At 44.8% G+C, this 18520-nt stretch overlaps 3 protein-coding genes across 5 annotated transcripts; all 3 read right to left on the bottom strand.

The window, feature by feature from the left end:
* Positions 1–1026: 1026 nt before the first annotated feature.
* On the bottom strand, positions 1027–10537 carry LOC125771517 (serine-rich adhesin for platelets). Of its 3 annotated transcripts, none has more exons than XM_049442207.1 (5): positions 10268–10537; positions 7057–8493; positions 3663–3787; positions 3227–3560; positions 1027–3125 (listed from the first exon to the last, which is right to left on the bottom strand). In XM_049442207.1, exons 2-5 carry the CDS (start codon positions 7862–7864, stop codon positions 1519–1521), a joined length of 2874 nt encoding a protein of 957 aa, XP_049298164.1. In that variant the 5' UTR covers positions 7865–8493; positions 10268–10537; the 3' UTR covers positions 1027–1518. The 3 variants fall into 3 exon arrangements, with proteins under 3 accessions (XP_049298164.1, XP_049298163.1, XP_049298165.1); XM_049442206.1 differs by having other exon boundaries at positions 10345–10536; XM_049442208.1 differs by having other exon boundaries at positions 10424–10523.
* Positions 10538–11085: 548 nt separating this feature from the next.
* Positions 11086–12559, bottom strand: LOC125771520 (regulator of microtubule dynamics protein 1-like). The gene is made up of 3 exons (XM_049442212.1): positions 12283–12559; positions 11898–12098; positions 11086–11831 (listed from the first exon to the last, which is right to left on the bottom strand). Exons 1-3 carry the CDS (start codon positions 12430–12432, stop codon positions 11235–11237), a joined length of 948 nt encoding a protein of 315 aa, XP_049298169.1. The 5' UTR covers positions 12433–12559; the 3' UTR covers positions 11086–11234.
* A 345-nt stretch (positions 12560–12904) lies between these two features.
* Positions 12905–17698, bottom strand: LOC125771518 (uncharacterized). Its single transcript, XM_049442209.1, has 6 exons — positions 17413–17698; positions 16564–16877; positions 15721–15779; positions 15506–15629; positions 13263–15213; positions 12905–13192 (listed from the first exon to the last, which is right to left on the bottom strand). The coding sequence occupies exons 1-6, from the start codon at positions 17691–17693 to the stop codon at positions 13063–13065; spliced, it is 2859 nt and encodes a 952-aa protein (XP_049298166.1). The 5' UTR covers positions 17694–17698; the 3' UTR covers positions 12905–13062.
* Positions 17699–18520: the final 822 nt, after the last annotated feature.

The raw sequence follows: 18520 nt of genomic DNA on the forward strand, positions 1-18520 counted from the left end.
TTTCGTTCTCTCCATATTATGGTACGTTCCGAGGCGTACACGTACGAGACGTTTCCGGACAATTCTCCACTCGAGAATCGTCGTGCGCACCTTCGTGCAAAACTATTAGGAAAAGCAATAATTTTGACAGCATTATTTAAATAAAAATTAATTCCACGAGATCTACTAATTCTCATCACTCCTAATGCTTACACTGCATAGTCACACCGAGCCGTGCTAATGTGTGTGTGGAACAAATCTAGTAAGCCGCTTTAAAGCGGGCACAGCAAAACAAACCACGTGTCTCTACCAAAAACCAAAGACCACGTGTCTTTGGCGTGGTACGCCAAAGAAGCATAATAAAATTCTAGGACGGAACAGCAATCGTATATAAAGACGCATCTCTTTCTGTTATGCATAGATATATCAAACGAATGCCAATCTAATAAAGATCGATTATATACGGCTGATTCCCGTACGATTGGATACAAATAAAACAAAAAAGCATATGTTTTGTTTAGGTTTCTTCAAACCCGGAGCATTCCATTCTCTTCTATATTAAAATGTTACAAAAAAATAAAACAAAAAGGCTGTACAAGAAGACACAAATGATAAATAGCTAATCGTTCTGTATTTCCTTCTTATTTCCGCGTTGGTACAACGGATCGCCTTTCTCAACCTTTGCCTGTACCCTTTTGCTTTTGATCAGCTTCAGCCGAACAGGATAATTTATCTTCTTTCTGTTGTCTCTATGAACAAACCAATAATGCTATAAAGTATGGATATCTCGTGGCTCGAGGATTGCAAAAATGTAACAAATAATCCACACCGAAATTCCGTAGCATGACAAATGTACAAACACACAACACTTGCAGCATAAACTAGTGTATGTGTGTAGGTGAGAGAGAGTCAAGTAATTACAGGCTTATAGATACTTAGTTAATTTCTTTATTCAGCAGCATTTTTGTCTTGTTTTCTCGTTTTTGTATGTTTCACTTTGCCCTACAATATGTTCTTGTATTTACTTTTTTTTCATCTCCTTTCCATTCTCTCTCTCTCTCTCTCTCTCTCTCTCTCTCGCTCGCTCTATTTTTTCGTTTCATTTTGTCTGTTTGTTTACGTTTTAAATGTACTTTACTTGCTACTGTGTGTGTTTGCCCTAACGCACACAATCCGCACCGTCGTCCTGGAGTGCGTAAATTGATCGTCGAATGATCTCCCTCATTGCCCAGAAAGAATAACGTACCTCGGGAGGGGTTTTGTAATGAGAGAGGGGGGTTTATCAATCCCGAGATGCTTCATGAGTTTAAGATGGGTTTTTGTTTCGTTTCGCTTTACATGCCCTCTAAAACAACTGATATTGTAAGTTTGTATGAGCCTCTAGGATACCTTACCCACGGCGCACATACAATACCGCCTCTGTCAAGGGCTGTCTGCTTCAGTGCACTTCTCCAAACGGACCGTACATCAGCCACAAATTGGACAACTCGTGTGTAACACGAAAGAAAAACAGAACCACAGACACACACACTTTCGAGCCTAGTTCGAACCGTTGGCGGACGATATCGTTTGTTGCTGTGGCTGCTGCTGCTGTTGCTGCTGTTGCTGCTGCTGCTGCTGCTGCTGTGGATGTTGCTGTGACGAAGGTGGTGCATCACACAACGGATCCACTTCGTCATCCGGTGCGATGGAACCTCTTCGGAGCTTTTTTGCCGCACTCGTCATTAGCACGTTCGAAGCAGTGACGGATGATGATGATGAGGAGGTGTTGGAGGAGGAGGAAGAGGTGGAGGAGATGGTGGAAGTGGACAAAACGGACGCAGCTGCCGGTGCAGTGGTTGCGATCGCTTTACCCTTACCCGATCGTGTCATGCGTTTGTTGCTGTTCGTTTCGATGTCCTGCTGATGCTGCTGCTGCTGCTCGGTCAATAGTGAACTGTCGGCAGCGTTCAGCAGCTTACCATTTGCAACACCACCGGCACTACTACAAGCACTACTATCCGCAACACCACCAACAACGTCCTTCACTAGCACACCGTCAACAACAACACTTTCACTTCCGTAAGCGGCACCACTGACAACAACACTACCGGCGCTTTCGTTTTGCAGCAGCTCGGCCGAATCGATCTCGGTTTCATTGTAATTCCGCTTCCTAGCGGCCACTGTTGTTCGTCCACCATTTCGACCGACATTATTACTTGTTCGCTGCTGCTGCTGATGATGATGCTGGTGGTGTTGCTGTTTCAGAGCGGCACTGTTGCCACTGCTGTTCGTACTATTCACACTGTTGTCGGCATCGGTCACGGTGCCACCACTATTGCTATCGGTATTACTGTTACTAGTTCTACCGCTGCCATCACTACCAGCAACACTACTAGGCAACGGTGGATCATTCAGTTCATTAACTAACGGATCACCATCTGACGCGATCGCTGCAGCGGAACTACCGTTCACTGTTGCAGCAGCACCACTGTTCGTACTGTTGATGCTGGTGCTGTTGCTACTGTTGCCAGGTTCGGCATCAGAACCAGACGGTGCTGATGCTGCTGCTGTTGCTGTTGCTGCTGCTAGTGACAATCCACCACCACCGGTTTGCGGTGTAGTTCGTAACTCATTGCTATTCGTAACTGCGCCACCACAGTGCGTCCGATTGCTGTACACCATCATATCGTGATCATCACCACTACTTGAACTTTTATTCACCAGTCTGCTTCCGGCGCCAATGTTGTCGCTACCAACAACCCCACCACCACCACCACCACCGTTCACTAGATAGATCGGGGTAACACCACCGCCCATATCACCCACCCTGCCTACACCGCCGATACTGTCCGGACCGCCACCGTCCGGATGGTGGTAGGCATCGTGACCGTGGCTGTTGCTGTTACTATTGCTATCCTGCGCATCCATCATCAGCATCATCGATGAGCTGCGCTCGTCCGTCGGTGTGCTGCCACTAGTTGGGTTGTTTGCGCTACCGGAGAAAGGACCCAAATTGACCGCTATGTAGGCGCGTAACTGTATGAGCTCCTTTTCCATTTCGTCCCGCGAATCTTTCGTCTGCTTTAGTTCCTGCTGAAGAAACACGATCGTACCCTGCATACCTTCGACATCTTCATCCAGCTCTTGCAGAAAATCATCCAACTCTGTAATTGGATGTAAAGAGAATCAATTAAACAAAGTCCTTTACAGCAATAGAAAACAAATCCCTTATTACTGGCCTACCAATATATACACGGACACGTACCTAGTTGTGATTTTTTCACCTCCTCATTGTAACTCTTCTGCAGCGCAAGCTCACTCTCCAGCTTTGCCAACCGACCGTTGGACGTCATCTTGCCAAGCTCTTCATTTTCCTGGTACAGTAAGCGACATTTCGCCATCAAACGCTTGCCGGTGTTTGAATCGGGCGTAAACTTCCATGCCGACAGCTCGTTTTGTGTTTCCTCTAGCTTTGCCTTGGTCGCCTGCAGTTCCGCTTTAAGCTTCTGAAAGAGTATATTCACCGCGGGATCTAGCAAAGCCGATCGCAGTGCAGCCGGACCGGGCGCTTGGGCAGATTTCAGTTCCGCAATTTGTTTCTGCAGAATAGAAAATGTAATGTTGTTTATTATATGTTGTTGTTTTGTTGATTTTCTTTTGGCTTCTTTTTCGTAGATTTTCTAAAACTGAAGGCTCATTACCGAATAGTCGCGCATTTCCTGCTCCTGCACCGTAACACGACGTGCAAGGACCCGCTCCCGGCGCTGAGACTCACTATACTGTTGTTTGATCTTTGCTTCGGAATCCTTTATCAACTGTAGTTCCTCTGAAAGTGTTGAAGGAAAAGAAAATTTAAACTTTTTTGGACAGTGAAAATAAATATATTGCATAAATATATCAACCCTACATTAAAGCAAATCTGGTAAAATAAAGAAATCTCTTATTACAATATGTAGATTGCAAGAAGAGCATAAATAAAGTAACTGGACATTGATCTCCGCGGTGCGACCACACCAGCATGCTTCCATTTTTGTATTACGTAATTTATTACTCCGTGCGAAAGGAACTGCTGGCTCATAAAACAGGTTCATTGAACCTTTTGCCGTAAAGCATAAAAAAAAATAAATTTTATATGTGTCATTTCATCTCCCTAACCAGACTCTTTCCATCACTCTGTTTCGTCATTAATTCTGGTTTCCGGTTTTGGAACCGTTTCACAACAAAAAAAAATTCTTCTTTCTAATTCCACCATAACACGGTATATTAAGCGATACTATTTTTATCGTTATTTGTATTTGGTGGTTTTTTGCTTGCTCGCGCCTTTCGTCCTGTTTTTTTTTGTGTAGCCAAATGGTATTGGACCAACCCAAGGAAACAATCCACTGGAGGTGTGTTGAGCATCCAACCGGTAGAATGTGCACACAAATACAACGGCATTTACCATTTCTACATTATTTGTGCGCCAGCGCAAATTTACCTTCATTTCACGTTTGTTGGGATGTTTAACCTCTCTTTAACGACACATACCATAACATAGAGGCCAAAAACGGCGCTTTAGTTAAGTGTTTTTACATCATATATTTCCTATCCGCTCTAGATGACCGTCTGTCTTCTTTCAAGATTAATTGAGTATCTCCTGTTGTAAGACGGCTAAACATATGACCATCCTTTAGCAATTCTTATTATGAAATGTTCACAGTACTCTACTATTCTACAACTCTCTGATTTCTCTTCAATTATCGAATCGAATTATTGAACTACAAATAAAACAAAGTACAAATAAAAGAACAAGAATGTAATTTTAATGCAGACTGCATTGGCTTATAAATATGGTTCAAAGGAATTTTCAATATATTATGCCGCTAGCAATTAATTCACAATATATCCATGTACAATCAATTATATCCTGTTAGATTTCCTCCAATCATTCATGAGTACGAAGGTCCCGCAAATTTTGATTCTTGAAGATTTTCTATGGAATGCAGATCCGGAGAACATGTAAGCCACTTGAAAAACGACTGCATTTTATCATTAAATCAAACTCAGAGAGATACTCAGAGTTAGATATTTGTAAATCAGAAAATGATCCTCCACGAAAATGAAGCCTAGGTCCATCAATTGCCGGTTCTATTATTATTCTACTGGGCTTGTCGGTTCTATTAAGCTTATTTCTATTGTTTCGCAATAATTCTTCGGCTTCATAAGCTTGTAGATCAAGGCAAATGGAAGCCAATGAAAACCAACAGTAATCCACGTGATCGTACGATCGTGATAATACAAACAGTTTGTATGTTAGTGACGTCTACCAAAGGATCCGAGGAGGCGACGATATAAAAACCAAATTGATGTTGGCACCACCAGCGGTCGTGCTAAGAAATCCTGACTTGCATAGGCGGTGACGTGACGTACAGACAGTTGACCGCCATTCCAAACTGCACCTATCTTGGGTCAAAGGTCAGCATCGACAACATTTAAGCAGAAATATGCGCTATGGTGCTGCTATCCAGGCTTTCTATGTTCTTCGGAATCTTCTCCAGCCAAACACTTGACGCGACAATCAAAGTTGGAATTATATAAAACCTTTATGGTTCCAGTATTTACATACACCTCTAAGGCATCTAAAAACTGACTTTGTCGACTTTGACGAAACATTCTTAGTCACACTCGAGAGGAAGATGCTCAGAAGAACTTTTACTTCCGTATGTGTGGAAGAATAAGACCATCACAATGATCAGCACTACGATCACTAACGTGCAACGAATTTTTCTCTCTAAGGCTTGGTTCACTTAAAAATGGGGCATTTTGCATTGCGTATATTTTTAATACCATTAATCCAATTGAAATACTTTATAGATATGAATCATAGGTTTTGATGTAATATATTTAAATAAAAAAAAATTGCTTTTACGAAGAAATTCTCGGACTTTTCTGTTGATACCGCCAATCAACCGGCGCACAGCTGCTTCAGTCACTGTTCTGGCCAGTAATTTCCACCAATTCTTCATTTGTCTTATGTCTTTACTTACTGCCCCCTTTTTCTTTAAATTTTGTTTCATTACTGCCCAATATCGCTCTACAGGCCTGAGCGGGAGTCATTTTGGTGGATTCATGTTTTTTATATGAATTGCACAGCATTATTGTTGCACCTTTATAGCACGTCCTTGCTATAATGGAAGGTTGCTAGACCAGGCCAAAACATGAGTGAATCATTATGAGACCTAATAAATAGTTAAATCGTTTCGAAAGGCATTTCTTCTTATACAAATGCGAATTCATGTTCTTATTCATCACGAACACTGTCGTCTTTTTTGCACATAAGCAGATTCTTCGATAAATCATAACATTTTAAGCGAATTTATTGGCAAAAACAATTTTGATCATCTTGGGAAAGCTGCCGCGAGCATAAGACTTATAAAATTAAACCCTTGCTGTTTAAATTTTGTTAAAAATTGTTAAAAAACGGCTTTAATGCAGGTTTCATCGTCCATCAAAATGCAACAGCACGGTTTGGTCAGTACCTGATCGTACAACTTCAGAGCCCGGTTTCTGACTATTGTTTGTTGTTTCAAATTTCGATTGGGATGTTTACTTGCTGGAAAACACTGTAAACCTTCTCGGAGTCGGCTTGGCCGTACAATAGCCGTCTGTGTCTCTTTGTACTTTTTAGCCACTCACGCAACAGTCTGCTTAGGTAAACTTAACTGTTTGGCAGCACCCGAGATGACATTTATGGATTATGCAGATAATTGGGCGCAATCAGTTTTCGATTCTCCTCTTGCATGTCGAATATCTTCTAGCAGGAATATCCAAATTGAATGAAATTTTGACTAAGTGAAGTGTTTACTGTTATCAACAAAACACAGAAGAAAGTTTCCATTTTTGTCCACGGAAGGCGCCACTATAATTAAAACAATATGCCCCATTTCGAAATGAACCAAGCCTTAGGCCCTGGTGGATTAGTCATGTCATTAGAGTAAACACCGGACAACCCAAATGCTAAAATTGTTTAACATTATGCGAATGGACAGTTTACATATACATAATACATAATCTGAAATTGATACATCAACACTAGTTAAAAGATATTCGTCTCACCTTCCAGCACCCGGCAGTGATATTCCAATGAGTGTTTGTCGGTTACATCGCGCCCACGTAGCGGAATCGTGGTACCTGCTGATACAGGTATTACGGTTGTATTATTCGTACCGCCTCCGTTCGTAACCGTTGGGATAACATTGCCGCTACCAACTAGCGACGTACCTTCACCACTTGCCGCCGCAGTGGACAACGTTTTCGTACCAACAGCATCACTTGCTGCGATCGATGCAGGAGATGCTCCTGCAACGGGCGTTGAGGTGCCACCGGATGATTCTGTTGCAGCCAAACTATCGGACGTGGCAACAATTCCTTCCTCCGTCCGCGGTGGGCTAGTAGTGGGTACCGATGGTACCTTTTCAGCATCGCAACTACTCGCAGCATCGGTAGCATCGAGAGGACCACTACCTCCGCTTCTGCTACTACCGTCCGGCGCACTACTGTTGCCGGCAGCAGCCCCAACACCTTCTTTGCTGTCACCGGTGTGGCTGTTGTTATTGCTTCCGTTGTTGGCGGGAAGTGTGGCAGACGCACCAGCACCGGTTCCGGTGCCCGTGTCTGCTGATCCTGCTATCGCTGCTGCACTCAGCGTGGTAACTGTAGGCGATCCAGCATGCGTTGGTGTTGGAGGTGACGATGCTAATGATGCTGCTGCCGGTGCTTGGCCGGTTCCTGCTGCTGCTGCTGCTGTTACTGCCGGTACAGACGTGGAGGATGTGGAGACTGCTGACGGTGACACAACATTTTGCTGGTGATGATGATCGGGAGCAAGTTGTGCGGTTGCAGTGGTGTCTTCAGGGGCACTCATTGCTCCAGCACTTTTTGTTTCTGGGTTTCCGTTTTTTTTGGTGCTCTCGATATTAGTCTGGGTTACAAAATATGCAATACACAACGACTCCGGAACAACGTTTGTCCAGTGTCTAGAGTAATGCGAAACGAGAAATGTACTTCCAACGCAAAAACACAACACCTTTCCCACTGTATATATATACTTGGCAAACCGTTACTGTACGGTCGAAGCTAAACTTTTACAACTTCGAAATATATGTTTCTTTCGTCCACTAGGCGCCGAATGGCTGATGAAGGAACCTTCCCTATGGGCTTTCTTAGTTTATCGAAATTTCCTTTCGAAGGATGTTTCCTCCGTCGCCACGGAAACAAAGCTCGATTGAGTACTGTGCAAACTTTGTGTACCTATATTTTGTTTTCAAACTGTCGTGCCAGACAAACACACACACACGTACACATGCAGCACCCGGATCGTAGTAAGCCACTCGTTTATGTTTTCAACTACCATCAATTCAGAAACACTGCTCCCCGGTACCTCTGGTACGTTATCGCAACATTCAACAATTGTATTCAGCGTTACTACACCGTTCTTGCACTGTCTAAATATTAAACTTCGCGTTTATTAGTGAACCGTACCCGGTTTACGATCTGAAAGTAAAAAAGTGTAAAAGAGAAAAATAAAACATTGTTCCGGTACGTATGAGAAGATCAGTGAATTCGTTCGGGCATCGGGCGATAGTTTGCGGTGACACTTTTTGATAACAATCATTATTGTACAATCACCGTACTTCAGATAAATCACATTTATTCTTGTATGCACAAAACAACTCATTTTCTATTAGAAGGGGTTCGCTGTTGCTGATATTAAACATGTCCTTCAACATACTTTTCATTCCGATTGTCATCGGATATCAGCTTCCGCTGCCTTTCAGTACGCTTGCAATTTTCATTCCCTTCCCGGCATTCTTCACTTCAATGCGTGCTTTGTCTATTTGTGTTTGTGTTTGTGTGTGTGTGTGTGTATATGTATATATGAGCTATGAGTTAACATTGTTGTTGTTAACATAATTCTATGCTAAACGCGCGTACTTGCAACAAAAACACTCTCGCGCACAAACAGTTGACAAACAACAATCAGCATAAAAAGCCAAATTCATGCCGTGCTTTCCGCGACTTTTTGCGTTGCTTCTCATTTTGTGTTTTCTTTCATTTTTTATCTCCCTGTTTTTCTTCTTTGGCCGCTGCTGCTGCCTTTCTCCTTCGCCGTGTGCTCCACCATTAGCAATGTGTGCAGGTGTGCGTGAGTGTATGCGGAGGAAATGATTTCAACTACACCATTGGCGTTCGCTTGCTGGGATGGTGTGTTTTTTATTTTATCGTACGCGATTTTTTTTTCTTCTCTCCTCCACATAATGTTGCTCCTTGTGTGTGCTTGGATCATACACTCGTTCGTTCTTGCTCGCTCGTTCCGCCGCCAGAAGTGCTTGCTCATAATTTGCCCACTCTCTTGCGCCTACACGGCCAGGCGCATATTTTCATTCGCTTTTTGCTTTACTTTCCCGCCGTTTCCCTCCCGTCGCGACTACTCGCTCCCCACTCCCCCACCCCACACACGCTGCCCTACTTCGCTCGGCACTTTTCCACCTACCCACTGCACTTCCTATTTAACTCCTTTGACGCATACATACTACAAGACGATCGTCTGATGACGACGCCTTGTAAGTATGCTGCTGCTGCTAGTACTGCTAGGGAGAGGTTTTTCTTCCGTTCAATTTTTAGTAGTACTTGCGTTATAAATTCGGCCTGTTTTTAATACGCTCGACATTCGGTATTTACCAAAATGCAGCGTGAACATACACTGCCCACAAGCGAGAACACGTAACAACGCCTAAATTCGCTTGGAGTGCTATGCTTTTCGGCCATTTTCACTTCCCGCCGATGCTTCTGCTTTTTCGACCACGAATGTGCCAAGCTTCTTTTTCACGGATTCGTTTAGTGTATGATTTGCGCCCAAGAAAGATTAAAAAAGGTGTATGAAAGCATATTTAGCATGGGACACACTTGATCCTCTTGCGTGCGCATACACACATATACCGTGTCACACTAAACGCTCTTACACGCGCGCACACACACACACACACGCACACACATACACAAACAAATAAGCGCGCGCACACGCACACCAACACATAGGCACACGTCGCATGAACGGAAGGGCAGGCGGCTCTCGCAAAGCACCCACTTTTTAAGCATTTCTTTGGCAAATCCCAATGCCGGGAGTGTAATATCGGGAAACATTTAGCATTTTGCCCAAATAAAACAAATTCGTGTGAACTGGGATGCCAAAGGCATCGAATCAATGGCATCCTATTTCGATGCAGCGATAGCGGCATTCAGCGCTACCGCAGCCAACATCACGTACCAAATTTTTGGATCACTTTTCACCAACTGCAGCACACGCGTACCGCGTGGAAAATATACACTCTCGGACGCATTTACCTTCCACTGCACGTTGTTAATGTTTTCGGACCGTTTTTGATCGGTTTTCGGGGTGAAAAGTTCCACCAAAGATGCTCACCAGCCCGAAGCCATAATTCTCGCACACGGTCGCACACACACACACGCACGCGCGCACACTCTTACGCAGCGCACGAAACGGGACATTTGGAATCGCGGGGATATTTAATTTTCACCCCTAAATTTGACAGGAGGTTATTTTTCTGTGCACAGTGGGAAACGACCCGTCGTGTATATGGTCAAATAGATTAATTTCAATTTTGCACACTTTTTTGAAAACGGATTGTTTATTGCAGAATTAAAATAGTGCGGAAAATGGATTTGTAGTTTATATACAGAAAATTGTATCTTTATTATTAAACCATTTTAAAAGCGCAAACCAAATGGGGTAAAATGTTACCATTGAATGTTTTTGTTTACTGGAATTTTTGCCCATCTTCTGTGTGTTCTATGAAAGCGAATGTGGTAAGGAAAATAGATAAATTTATTCTAAAACAATAGTTTTATCAAGCAATATAACGAAGGGCTAACTTATTTTTCGTTTTTCTTAACTTAACATTTTTTTCCAATTTACCATGCATTAGTTTCGGCTTTAAACGTGCTTAACCAGTTTAAATCTATTGAGGCAACATCGTACATCATTTATCACCATTTATAATTGCGAGCAAATGCTAAATAATCAAATCAACGCCGTAAATCGGAAACTTAATAACACAGGCTAGCTTTGTTGGAATGAGCCTTTTATTGTGTGTTTCTTTTTTCTTTTTTCTTCATGATGTAAATATTTCGGAGTGCAATGAATAAAAAATGTATAAATCCTTTCCCTTAACCGCACTAGCGCACTCCGTAAAACTGTGATAATCTACATTCGATTACATTTTCTTCAGCAATTTCGTTGCCTCCTCCTTGCACTGTTTGTCGTCCTCGTTCAGTACGGCCACGTTGGCCGCTAGCGTCATGAATTCTTTTGCCTTTTCAGCCTGCTTTAGGGCCTGGTACGTTTTGGCCAGCATCAGGTGATTCATGGAGTAAAAGCTGGGTTGAGTTGATTCGGCCTTCTCGAAGCATTCCAGCGCTTGCTCGTACGTACCGGTTGGCGGTGTCGCAAAAATTGTCGACACAATCTTCCGTTGGTACCAGGGCAGATCGGCCAATCCGTAGTAGAAATGGCCCAAGATGTACCAGCTGGTCGGATCGTTCGGATTCAGCTCCACTGCTCGCTGCATATGCTTTTTGACCGTTTCCAGCTGCGTTACGCGCTCCTTAATGCCATCGAGACTGCTTTTCGCGTCTAGCAAGATGGAGTACCATTTGTGAGACGCAAAATCCGCATCATTCAGCTTCAGAGCTTCCTCCGCATAGCGGAAAGCTTCGCGAACCAGCTCCTCCTTCCGGGGGCTCGGTTGTGGCTTGGAAAGTGAGAAAGTCACTCTGGCTAGCCGCCACTTGATGTCGTACGTGTCTTGTGCCTGCAAAAAAGTGAAACACCAGTTAGCGTGCATATCCAATTATCCAATTGACCGTAACCTTCTTACCGGGTACTTTTGCAAAAGATCGTACGCTTCCTGGAAATTGTTCTCGTCGAAAAGCTGATCTGCGTGCTGGATGGTCTCGCTGAGCGATTTTACACCTTCTTCTGCCATTTTGGTGATCGTGGGTGTTTCTTTCTTTTTTTCCTTGGACGAAAACAACGAATACGAGGTCACGAATAGGAGTGGACGTACCGGAACTGTTAGCTGCAAAGTGAAGGATGATTAGGGCAGCTCGACTAACTATGTATGTTTACTGATCTTGTTGGCTAATCGAGAAGCTCGAAACTGTATGATGCTGCCAAGCGGGTTGGTGCACTTTATAAACAGTTTTGAAAACAAAAACCAGCCCTCTTTCAAAGAAATAGGCAAAGATGTGGTAAAAGAATACCTTTTGTTTGCAACCAGCAGCTTGCAGTCTGTGTTTGAAGAACGTCGGATGGCTGCGTCCGATCACCACTTCTTTTGTGATACGTAGCGCGTTGATTAGTAATCGGCCGTACCGTTGAATAATGAGGATGCCACCGTTTCGTACAATCATGCTACGCGATAGCACTGTTGTTTGACACTTTGAACCCACTGGCACAACAGCAACAACAATAGCCGAAACAGCTGTTTGCAACGAATTCCAATCCGTGGCAAAGGAAAAAACAAGGCTCCGATGTAGCTTCCGTACGTTGCGTAAGTTCAGTAAAAACTAAACGCACTGTTCAATAGCGGTTACGATATTGGGTTGGGATCAGTGGGTGATTTGCAGCTAAAGTCTGATAACGGTCAAAGTCTCGGATAAACATAAATAGGCGCCTTCCTGCTCTACAGACACCCCTCCTGTTCGTACCAACACAGAAGATACGATAGAAAACATACAACAATAAATACGCTTTCGCTGCTAATGCTGAAGCTGCTGCTGCTGCTGAAGCACCATGCACACGAGTGCACAAATAGGCGCGGGCGAAAAGCGGGCGAAACGTCTATGCACGTTATAAATTTAAAAAATAACGGTAGGTAAGTTGCTAAAAATAGAAACACATTTAATCTACTGATCATAGTAAGCATTGATTGATTTATTCTGTTTCAGCTGATTGCTTTGATGCTTTGTTGTGACATTTTTGGATTGCAGTGTTTGTTTGCGAATGATGATTGTCTTTCCTGGAGTGTGTCGTAGAGCATCTTAGCAAGATTGGGACGATCTCAAACGAACACGTGGAGCGGCACAGTTTGTAGTGAGTGCGTTCTGTCGACTTAATCTCACCGTCCTTGTTGGACATTCCTTATCCGGTTCTGTAGGTTTGTGTAACAAGCTGTAAAAGTGAGTAGAAGAATTTATTTAAACTTTTTGCAAAACAATATGGCAGATGCTATAGTAGATACCTATTTTCGGAGTTGTACTGCCGGAACTCGAGTATTCGTACGGGCAGTGGGTAAGGTATACGATTCTGATGACTCCAACGAAATCGTTTCGTTCCCTCTTCCCCATGCCGACATCCGATTGGATAGCGACGCAATAGCAGCGGCGGAAACTCGATACTCCCATCTTCCGGGCCATCTAATCGGGCGAGACGAAGTTTTTGCATCACATAGTGAATAGTCGTCTTCCACCAGATGCGTGCACGAACAATCGAGACCGTCGATGAGCGGTCGTCGGACATTACACTCAAATTATTTTCACTCCGGTTCGCATACTTTGGACACCATTCCCGGTAAGCATCGAAAAACATAAACTTATGTTCCACCGAGGACATCCGATGATGGTGCGCACGTTTCAGGGATGCCTGGGTCGGTGTGTTGAGGCGTGTGATTAACGAATCCATATTGCTACCACGCCGCTTCAAACGCTTCTTGCGATTCTGCAGATCGAGCGCTTCCTGTTCCTCCGACTTTCGATCCGTACGCTTCGCAACCTTTACGTTGAACCGTGGCTCATTGTTTGCGTCACCGAAAATACCGCGCAGTTCCGCAATCTTGATGAGATACTTTGAATCCAATCGTATCACTTCTTTGCGCTTGACGAGCGAAAGAAACACTCCACATTCCTTGAAATCCAAGCAACCGTCCTGTTGGGGACAAAAGTCGGGCAGCTCTACCACCTCGAACTGATCCGTCGGTGGCACGTTTACCTCTTCTTCGGAGTTTTTTCGTGTGCTCGTCCCATCGGCGCCACCGTCAGCTCCGTCCCGTTCGCCGTCGGACACGTCTACGGCTTTGGCCCGAGCAGCCGCCTCCTGTCTACCGAGCAGTCGGTTCACCAACGTATTACCTGCCGCTTCGGCAATTGCGGCCAATTCTCGTTCCTTCATTGCCTTGTAATGCACCTCGAACGCTTTTTGGTTGGTATATTCGACCGCTCTCTGTACCATTGTGTCGTTCTCCGTCTCAACGATCGAGTGCGTTTGGTAGAGTATGAACTGAACCTGAGGCCGGGACATCGCCAACTTGAGCGTTTCCCGCTGCTTTTCGAGCAGCTTCGACACCCTTCGCCGACTGTCGTCCGTCATTTCCGACTCGGACAACATTTCCAGCATAGAAAGATCACCGCCCCGGCTGCAGATCAGATCAATCGGATCACTCACGGCACTGTAGGAGCTGGGCGGGTTTGCCAAGATTCCCACCACCTTATCGACTATCGGCGAACCGTGCGGAACGTCGGAGAATGGTTCCGCGAACAGCTTGACATTGGTCACGCCCAGCTCGGCCATATATTGCCGATACTCGCCCAATTTGTTACCACACCCGAAGGCGACAAAGTTGCGCACTCGGTTGCAGTTTGCCAACAGCGTGGCCAGATACGCGGTAGACCGGGGTGAAGCGATATGGGTCTGTAGTACATCGCCCTGCACCTCGAAGTAGTCGAGCAGGTTGGAGAAAACCGTTGGACCGACGGTAAACGAACGATCCTGGATGATGAACTGATGGTCGAGAAAAATGGATGATTGCACAAATTTGGAACGATCCTCCGGATAGATGAAAAGAACTTGCGGACACAGCCGATCCCATTTGTAGCGATTTATCGTGAGCGGCACATATCCCGTCTTTTCCCGTGGACTGAAGAGATTAAGCAAACTTTGAAAGCTGGCCGGTGCGGGCGGTTCAATAAGTTCGAACCCAAGTTGTTTTAGAATTTCGTTTGCTTCGTGCTTCGTACGAATGCGAAACGTATTGATCCAGCCAGTTAGGATGGGGTTTGACACGACGACGGCTACCTTATTGTCCTGCAGATGTAGCGGTAGCAAGCACTGCATATTATAGGCGCTGTTCTGGATCCGGATGCGCGTGAGAGCTGCCGCAATTTTCACACTATTCAGCTCGAGACATCGTTCAATTTCTGTGATCAAAGAGAAGACGAAAAATGATAAGTATTGTTAATTTGGGGGTCCCCGTTAATTTAATGGTAGCTGTGCCGGTGTCTCACACTACCGGGTATCAAACCTCATCTGAAGAAATTGAAGAACTTGAACTTTTAAGATAGTAGAATCCAAAGGGAAAAGAAGTCGTAGAATATAAGTCAGTCCCTGCGTCCAAATGAGATTCGATCCACGAGCTTTTGAAGTTCTCTAGACTAAACAGCAAGATGCTAGACCATATGGATTGCCCCCTTAGTTGAGATCGTTAATTACCCAATAGATGTGCCTCGTGGAACAGCTGATCTTTATGCGGCACCGTGTCCGGTTCGCGCTTCACAAACTTCCGCAAATACATATCGTAAAGCAGCAACCAAACGCGGGTAGTTTCGTGGGCTAGCTGTGAAGAAAATGGAATAACCGTTACAATAACCTTGGGACATAAACATGCAGTACGATTTATGTTTTGCTACCATTTTATTGCCACTTACCAACGGATAGCTTTCGTAGAAACCAATGTTTTTCAATGCCTGTTGAAGAACTAGCTTGACTATGAATAAAAAATAAAACGAAAACAAGAATCTGAATTCTCCAGGTTTTCTGTCGTATTTAAATTGAACCCTACGGATTTCGCGCCAACGCAAAACGTGCCCCATCTAACGGAAAGGCTAAGGGCATAAATTTTATGTCAACAATTTCTTATTGGCTTCCAATAACTGTCCTCAATCATGCGCTTTCCTTCATTCGATTGATTTGCGATGCCGGAGGGCTTTCGTTCGCTTAGGTCATGGTAATGCAGATAGTCAGCATTTGCGGAAAGGCATGGACATTTTGGGGAGAAAAAAAAACTTGCCGTAAAAACGCGAAACGGTGCAAATATGATAACGGAATTGGTCGCAGACACGAGATGGCTCGTTCCGCAGCTCATGGCCAACGGTCCTCAGCAGTAGTCAGGGAAATTACTTTCCCAAACAAACTAAACATGCAAACCTCCAAACGGTTGGAGCAGAACTCCATTTACGTGACATCTTTATAGCCGACTACTACGACGAGGTGCTGATGTAAAGAATTGTTGATGAGTTTTGGTTCTACTAAGCACGGGTGTTTATCAGCTAGTTTTATGAATACGAAAACTATCACCGGCCACCATTTCCACACGGTGTGTCTTATCGTAGGATCTTTAGACACTTCTGTCGTGTTGCAACAAGTAAGCACCAGCAATCGGCTTCAATGCCGATATTTTGAATATGGGAAGGTACAGGTACAGGGTTGGAAGCACAGAATCAATATCCGATTGGGCGCAGGTGCCCTACAGTGTGTCATGCTATACCTACACCGGTAAACGTCGTAAATCATGGAGTACACTTTACGCATCTCGTACTCATCGTCAAACTGCACCGGTAATGGTGGTTTGTGCAGCAACTTGCCAGCCCGTACGATGTCCTCCAGGCGCCACTGGTTGTATGCCGCGATGTCACAGAAGTCGATCGGATTGTCCAGTATGCAGAGGCGTCGTCGTCGGCGAAAGGATGCGGCTGAAGAATCACCACTCGCGGGCGAAGTCATCGGCGATACGACCTCATCGATGGATTTGGCCTTCACCTCCCAGTAGGTGTGGTCGACCTTCTCCAGGGAGCTTTTCAGCTGGCTGCACCGTGCGCGGGACGAGTTGAAATGAAATGAAGTACTTATACTTTCTGAAAGGCAATTACCGTGCGTGCCGCGAAAGGTGTGAGTGTGAATCGTGACAGTTGAGCGAACCCTTCCGCGTGTGACCTGAATACTAGTTCCGCACCGCAATGCGACTGTTCCCATGGGAAGGAGTCGGGATGGGTCGCTCGCTTTTCCCCTGGCGGGAAACGGTTCTTTGAAGAATCAATCAAACCTCCTTTTTGGGGTGGAGGGCATGCAAAACGATGATTATTTATTTGACGAACCACACACAAAAGCGAACCGGGTCGTTTTGCAAAGTAAGGAAGGCAAGGGCACCGCGGACACGGTGTGTCGCGTGCATATAGAATTTGAAGTAAGATCTCTATTTCCTGTTACTAACACTTTGTCTTTACTTTACCGCTTTTTTTTGCTTTGCAATTCGTAACGCATTGCCCTTGAGCTATTGCTCTATTTTCTGTGCAGCAATAATCTTAACGACACTTATTGTACATTCACTCGTAAAAACTCACATTCCTTTCTCCGTGGCAGCGTTTATCTTCTTCTGTTGCTCCAGTAGCCGGAAGTACTGCTTCAGTTGCCACTCGAACTCACTCGGTAGCTGCAACGGAACGCGATCGCTTGCTGCGATCGTATGTCCAAATGCCGTAATCGCTTTCGTGCGAAACAGAAGCTCTTCGAGGACGAGCAACTCGCGCAATATCTCCGGGTACACCGAAAATATATCTGCCCGGCTAACGTAGAACAGATGATTGGATACCATCGTTGATACTGACACCGGATCGGTAAGCATTTGTCTGGACCGCGGCTGGTCACACAACCGTAAGCAGCCGACGACGACTGACGACTGACACGAAGATTCGAAACCGTTGGTTGCCTTTTGCGTGGAAGGACCTCGTCAGTAACGACACGCGAGCCGTGCGAGCCCCAGAGCAAATAGTTTTCGTTGGTTCCGCATTCCGTTCGGCTAGACGGCATCGTGCCACGAATTGCACGTGGCGTACTTGTTACACGGCGGAGTCCTTTGCCATGTTTTGCGTGGCACGGATGGCCTACATTTTGTCTGCACACAGGAACGGTGTACCGCACAAAAGTATTTGAAATTTGTGACACATGGTAAATGTCGCTGAGGTTTACCTACATACATAGGTACACTTACGGTATTCCATGGCCATTGAATATGTAAAAATTCTTAACAAAAACAATAAAACAAACATCATACTGGAGTTTATCGCCATAACTTCCCCCCTTGCAGTTGTACCTGCTATTCGTGTGCGAACTATCGCTTTGGCACCGGACCACACCACAAACCGACCCACAAAATGACGCGCCACTGCCTAGGTGCATAAATTATGTTCGCCACTTTGCTGCCAGACACGGCACGCAAAGACAAAACTTGGCCACTAACGCGGCACCTTTTTTATGCTTTGAATGTGTAGAACTTCACTACACTCTACGCTCCACCAGTGGAACAAGCATGAACAAAGTTTCAACAACTCTCTCGAACACATTATTCAGCGATGTGAATTCTTTTGCCTAATACCGGGGTAAAAGGGGCTTGTTTTATAGTGATAATGATCGAAACGCGTTTCGTTTCTGCAGCGAGTTGTAGAAACTCCA

This window comes from Anopheles funestus, chromosome 3RL (genome assembly GCF_943734845.2).
Source record: "Anopheles funestus chromosome 3RL, idAnoFuneDA-416_04, whole genome shotgun sequence".
Taxonomy (NCBI): Eukaryota; Metazoa; Arthropoda; class Insecta; order Diptera; family Culicidae; genus Anopheles; species Anopheles funestus.

Bases quoted from the DNA above. Each gene is read 5' to 3' on its own strand.
- LOC125771518 (XM_049442209.1), bottom strand. From the start codon at position 17,693: ATGCTTACCGATCCGGTGTCAGTATCAACGATGGTATCCAATCATCTG. The intron at 15,214-15,505 runs GTAATTAACGAT...CTTTGATCACAG, and splicing joins CCACGAGGCACATCTATTGG to AAATTGAACGATGTCTCGAG. The intron at 13,193-13,262 runs GTATCTACTATA...TCACTTTTACAG, and splicing joins CAGTACAACTCCGAAAATAG to CTTGTTACACAAACCTACAG.
- LOC125771520 (XM_049442212.1), bottom strand. From the start codon at position 12,432: ATGATTGTACGAAACGGTGGCATCCTCATTATTCAACGGTACGGCCGA. The intron at 12,099-12,282 runs GTATTCTTTTAC...TTCACTTTGCAG, and splicing joins CTGCTGGTTGCAAACAAAAG to CTAACAGTTCCGGTACGTCC. The intron at 11,832-11,897 runs GTAAGAAGGTTA...ACTTTTTTGCAG, and splicing joins ATCTTTTGCAAAAGTACCCG to GCACAAGACACGTACGACAT.
- LOC125771517 (XM_049442207.1), bottom strand. From the start codon at position 7,864: ATGAGTGCCCCTGAAGACACCACTGCAACCGCACAACTTGCTCCCGAT. The intron at 3,561-3,662 runs GTAATGAGCCTT...TCTATTCTGCAG, and splicing joins AGGAAATGCGCGACTATTCG to AAACAAATTGCGGAACTGAA. The intron at 3,126-3,226 runs GTACGTGTCCGT...ATCCAATTACAG, and splicing joins GGTGAAAAAATCACAACTAG to AGTTGGATGATTTTCTGCAA.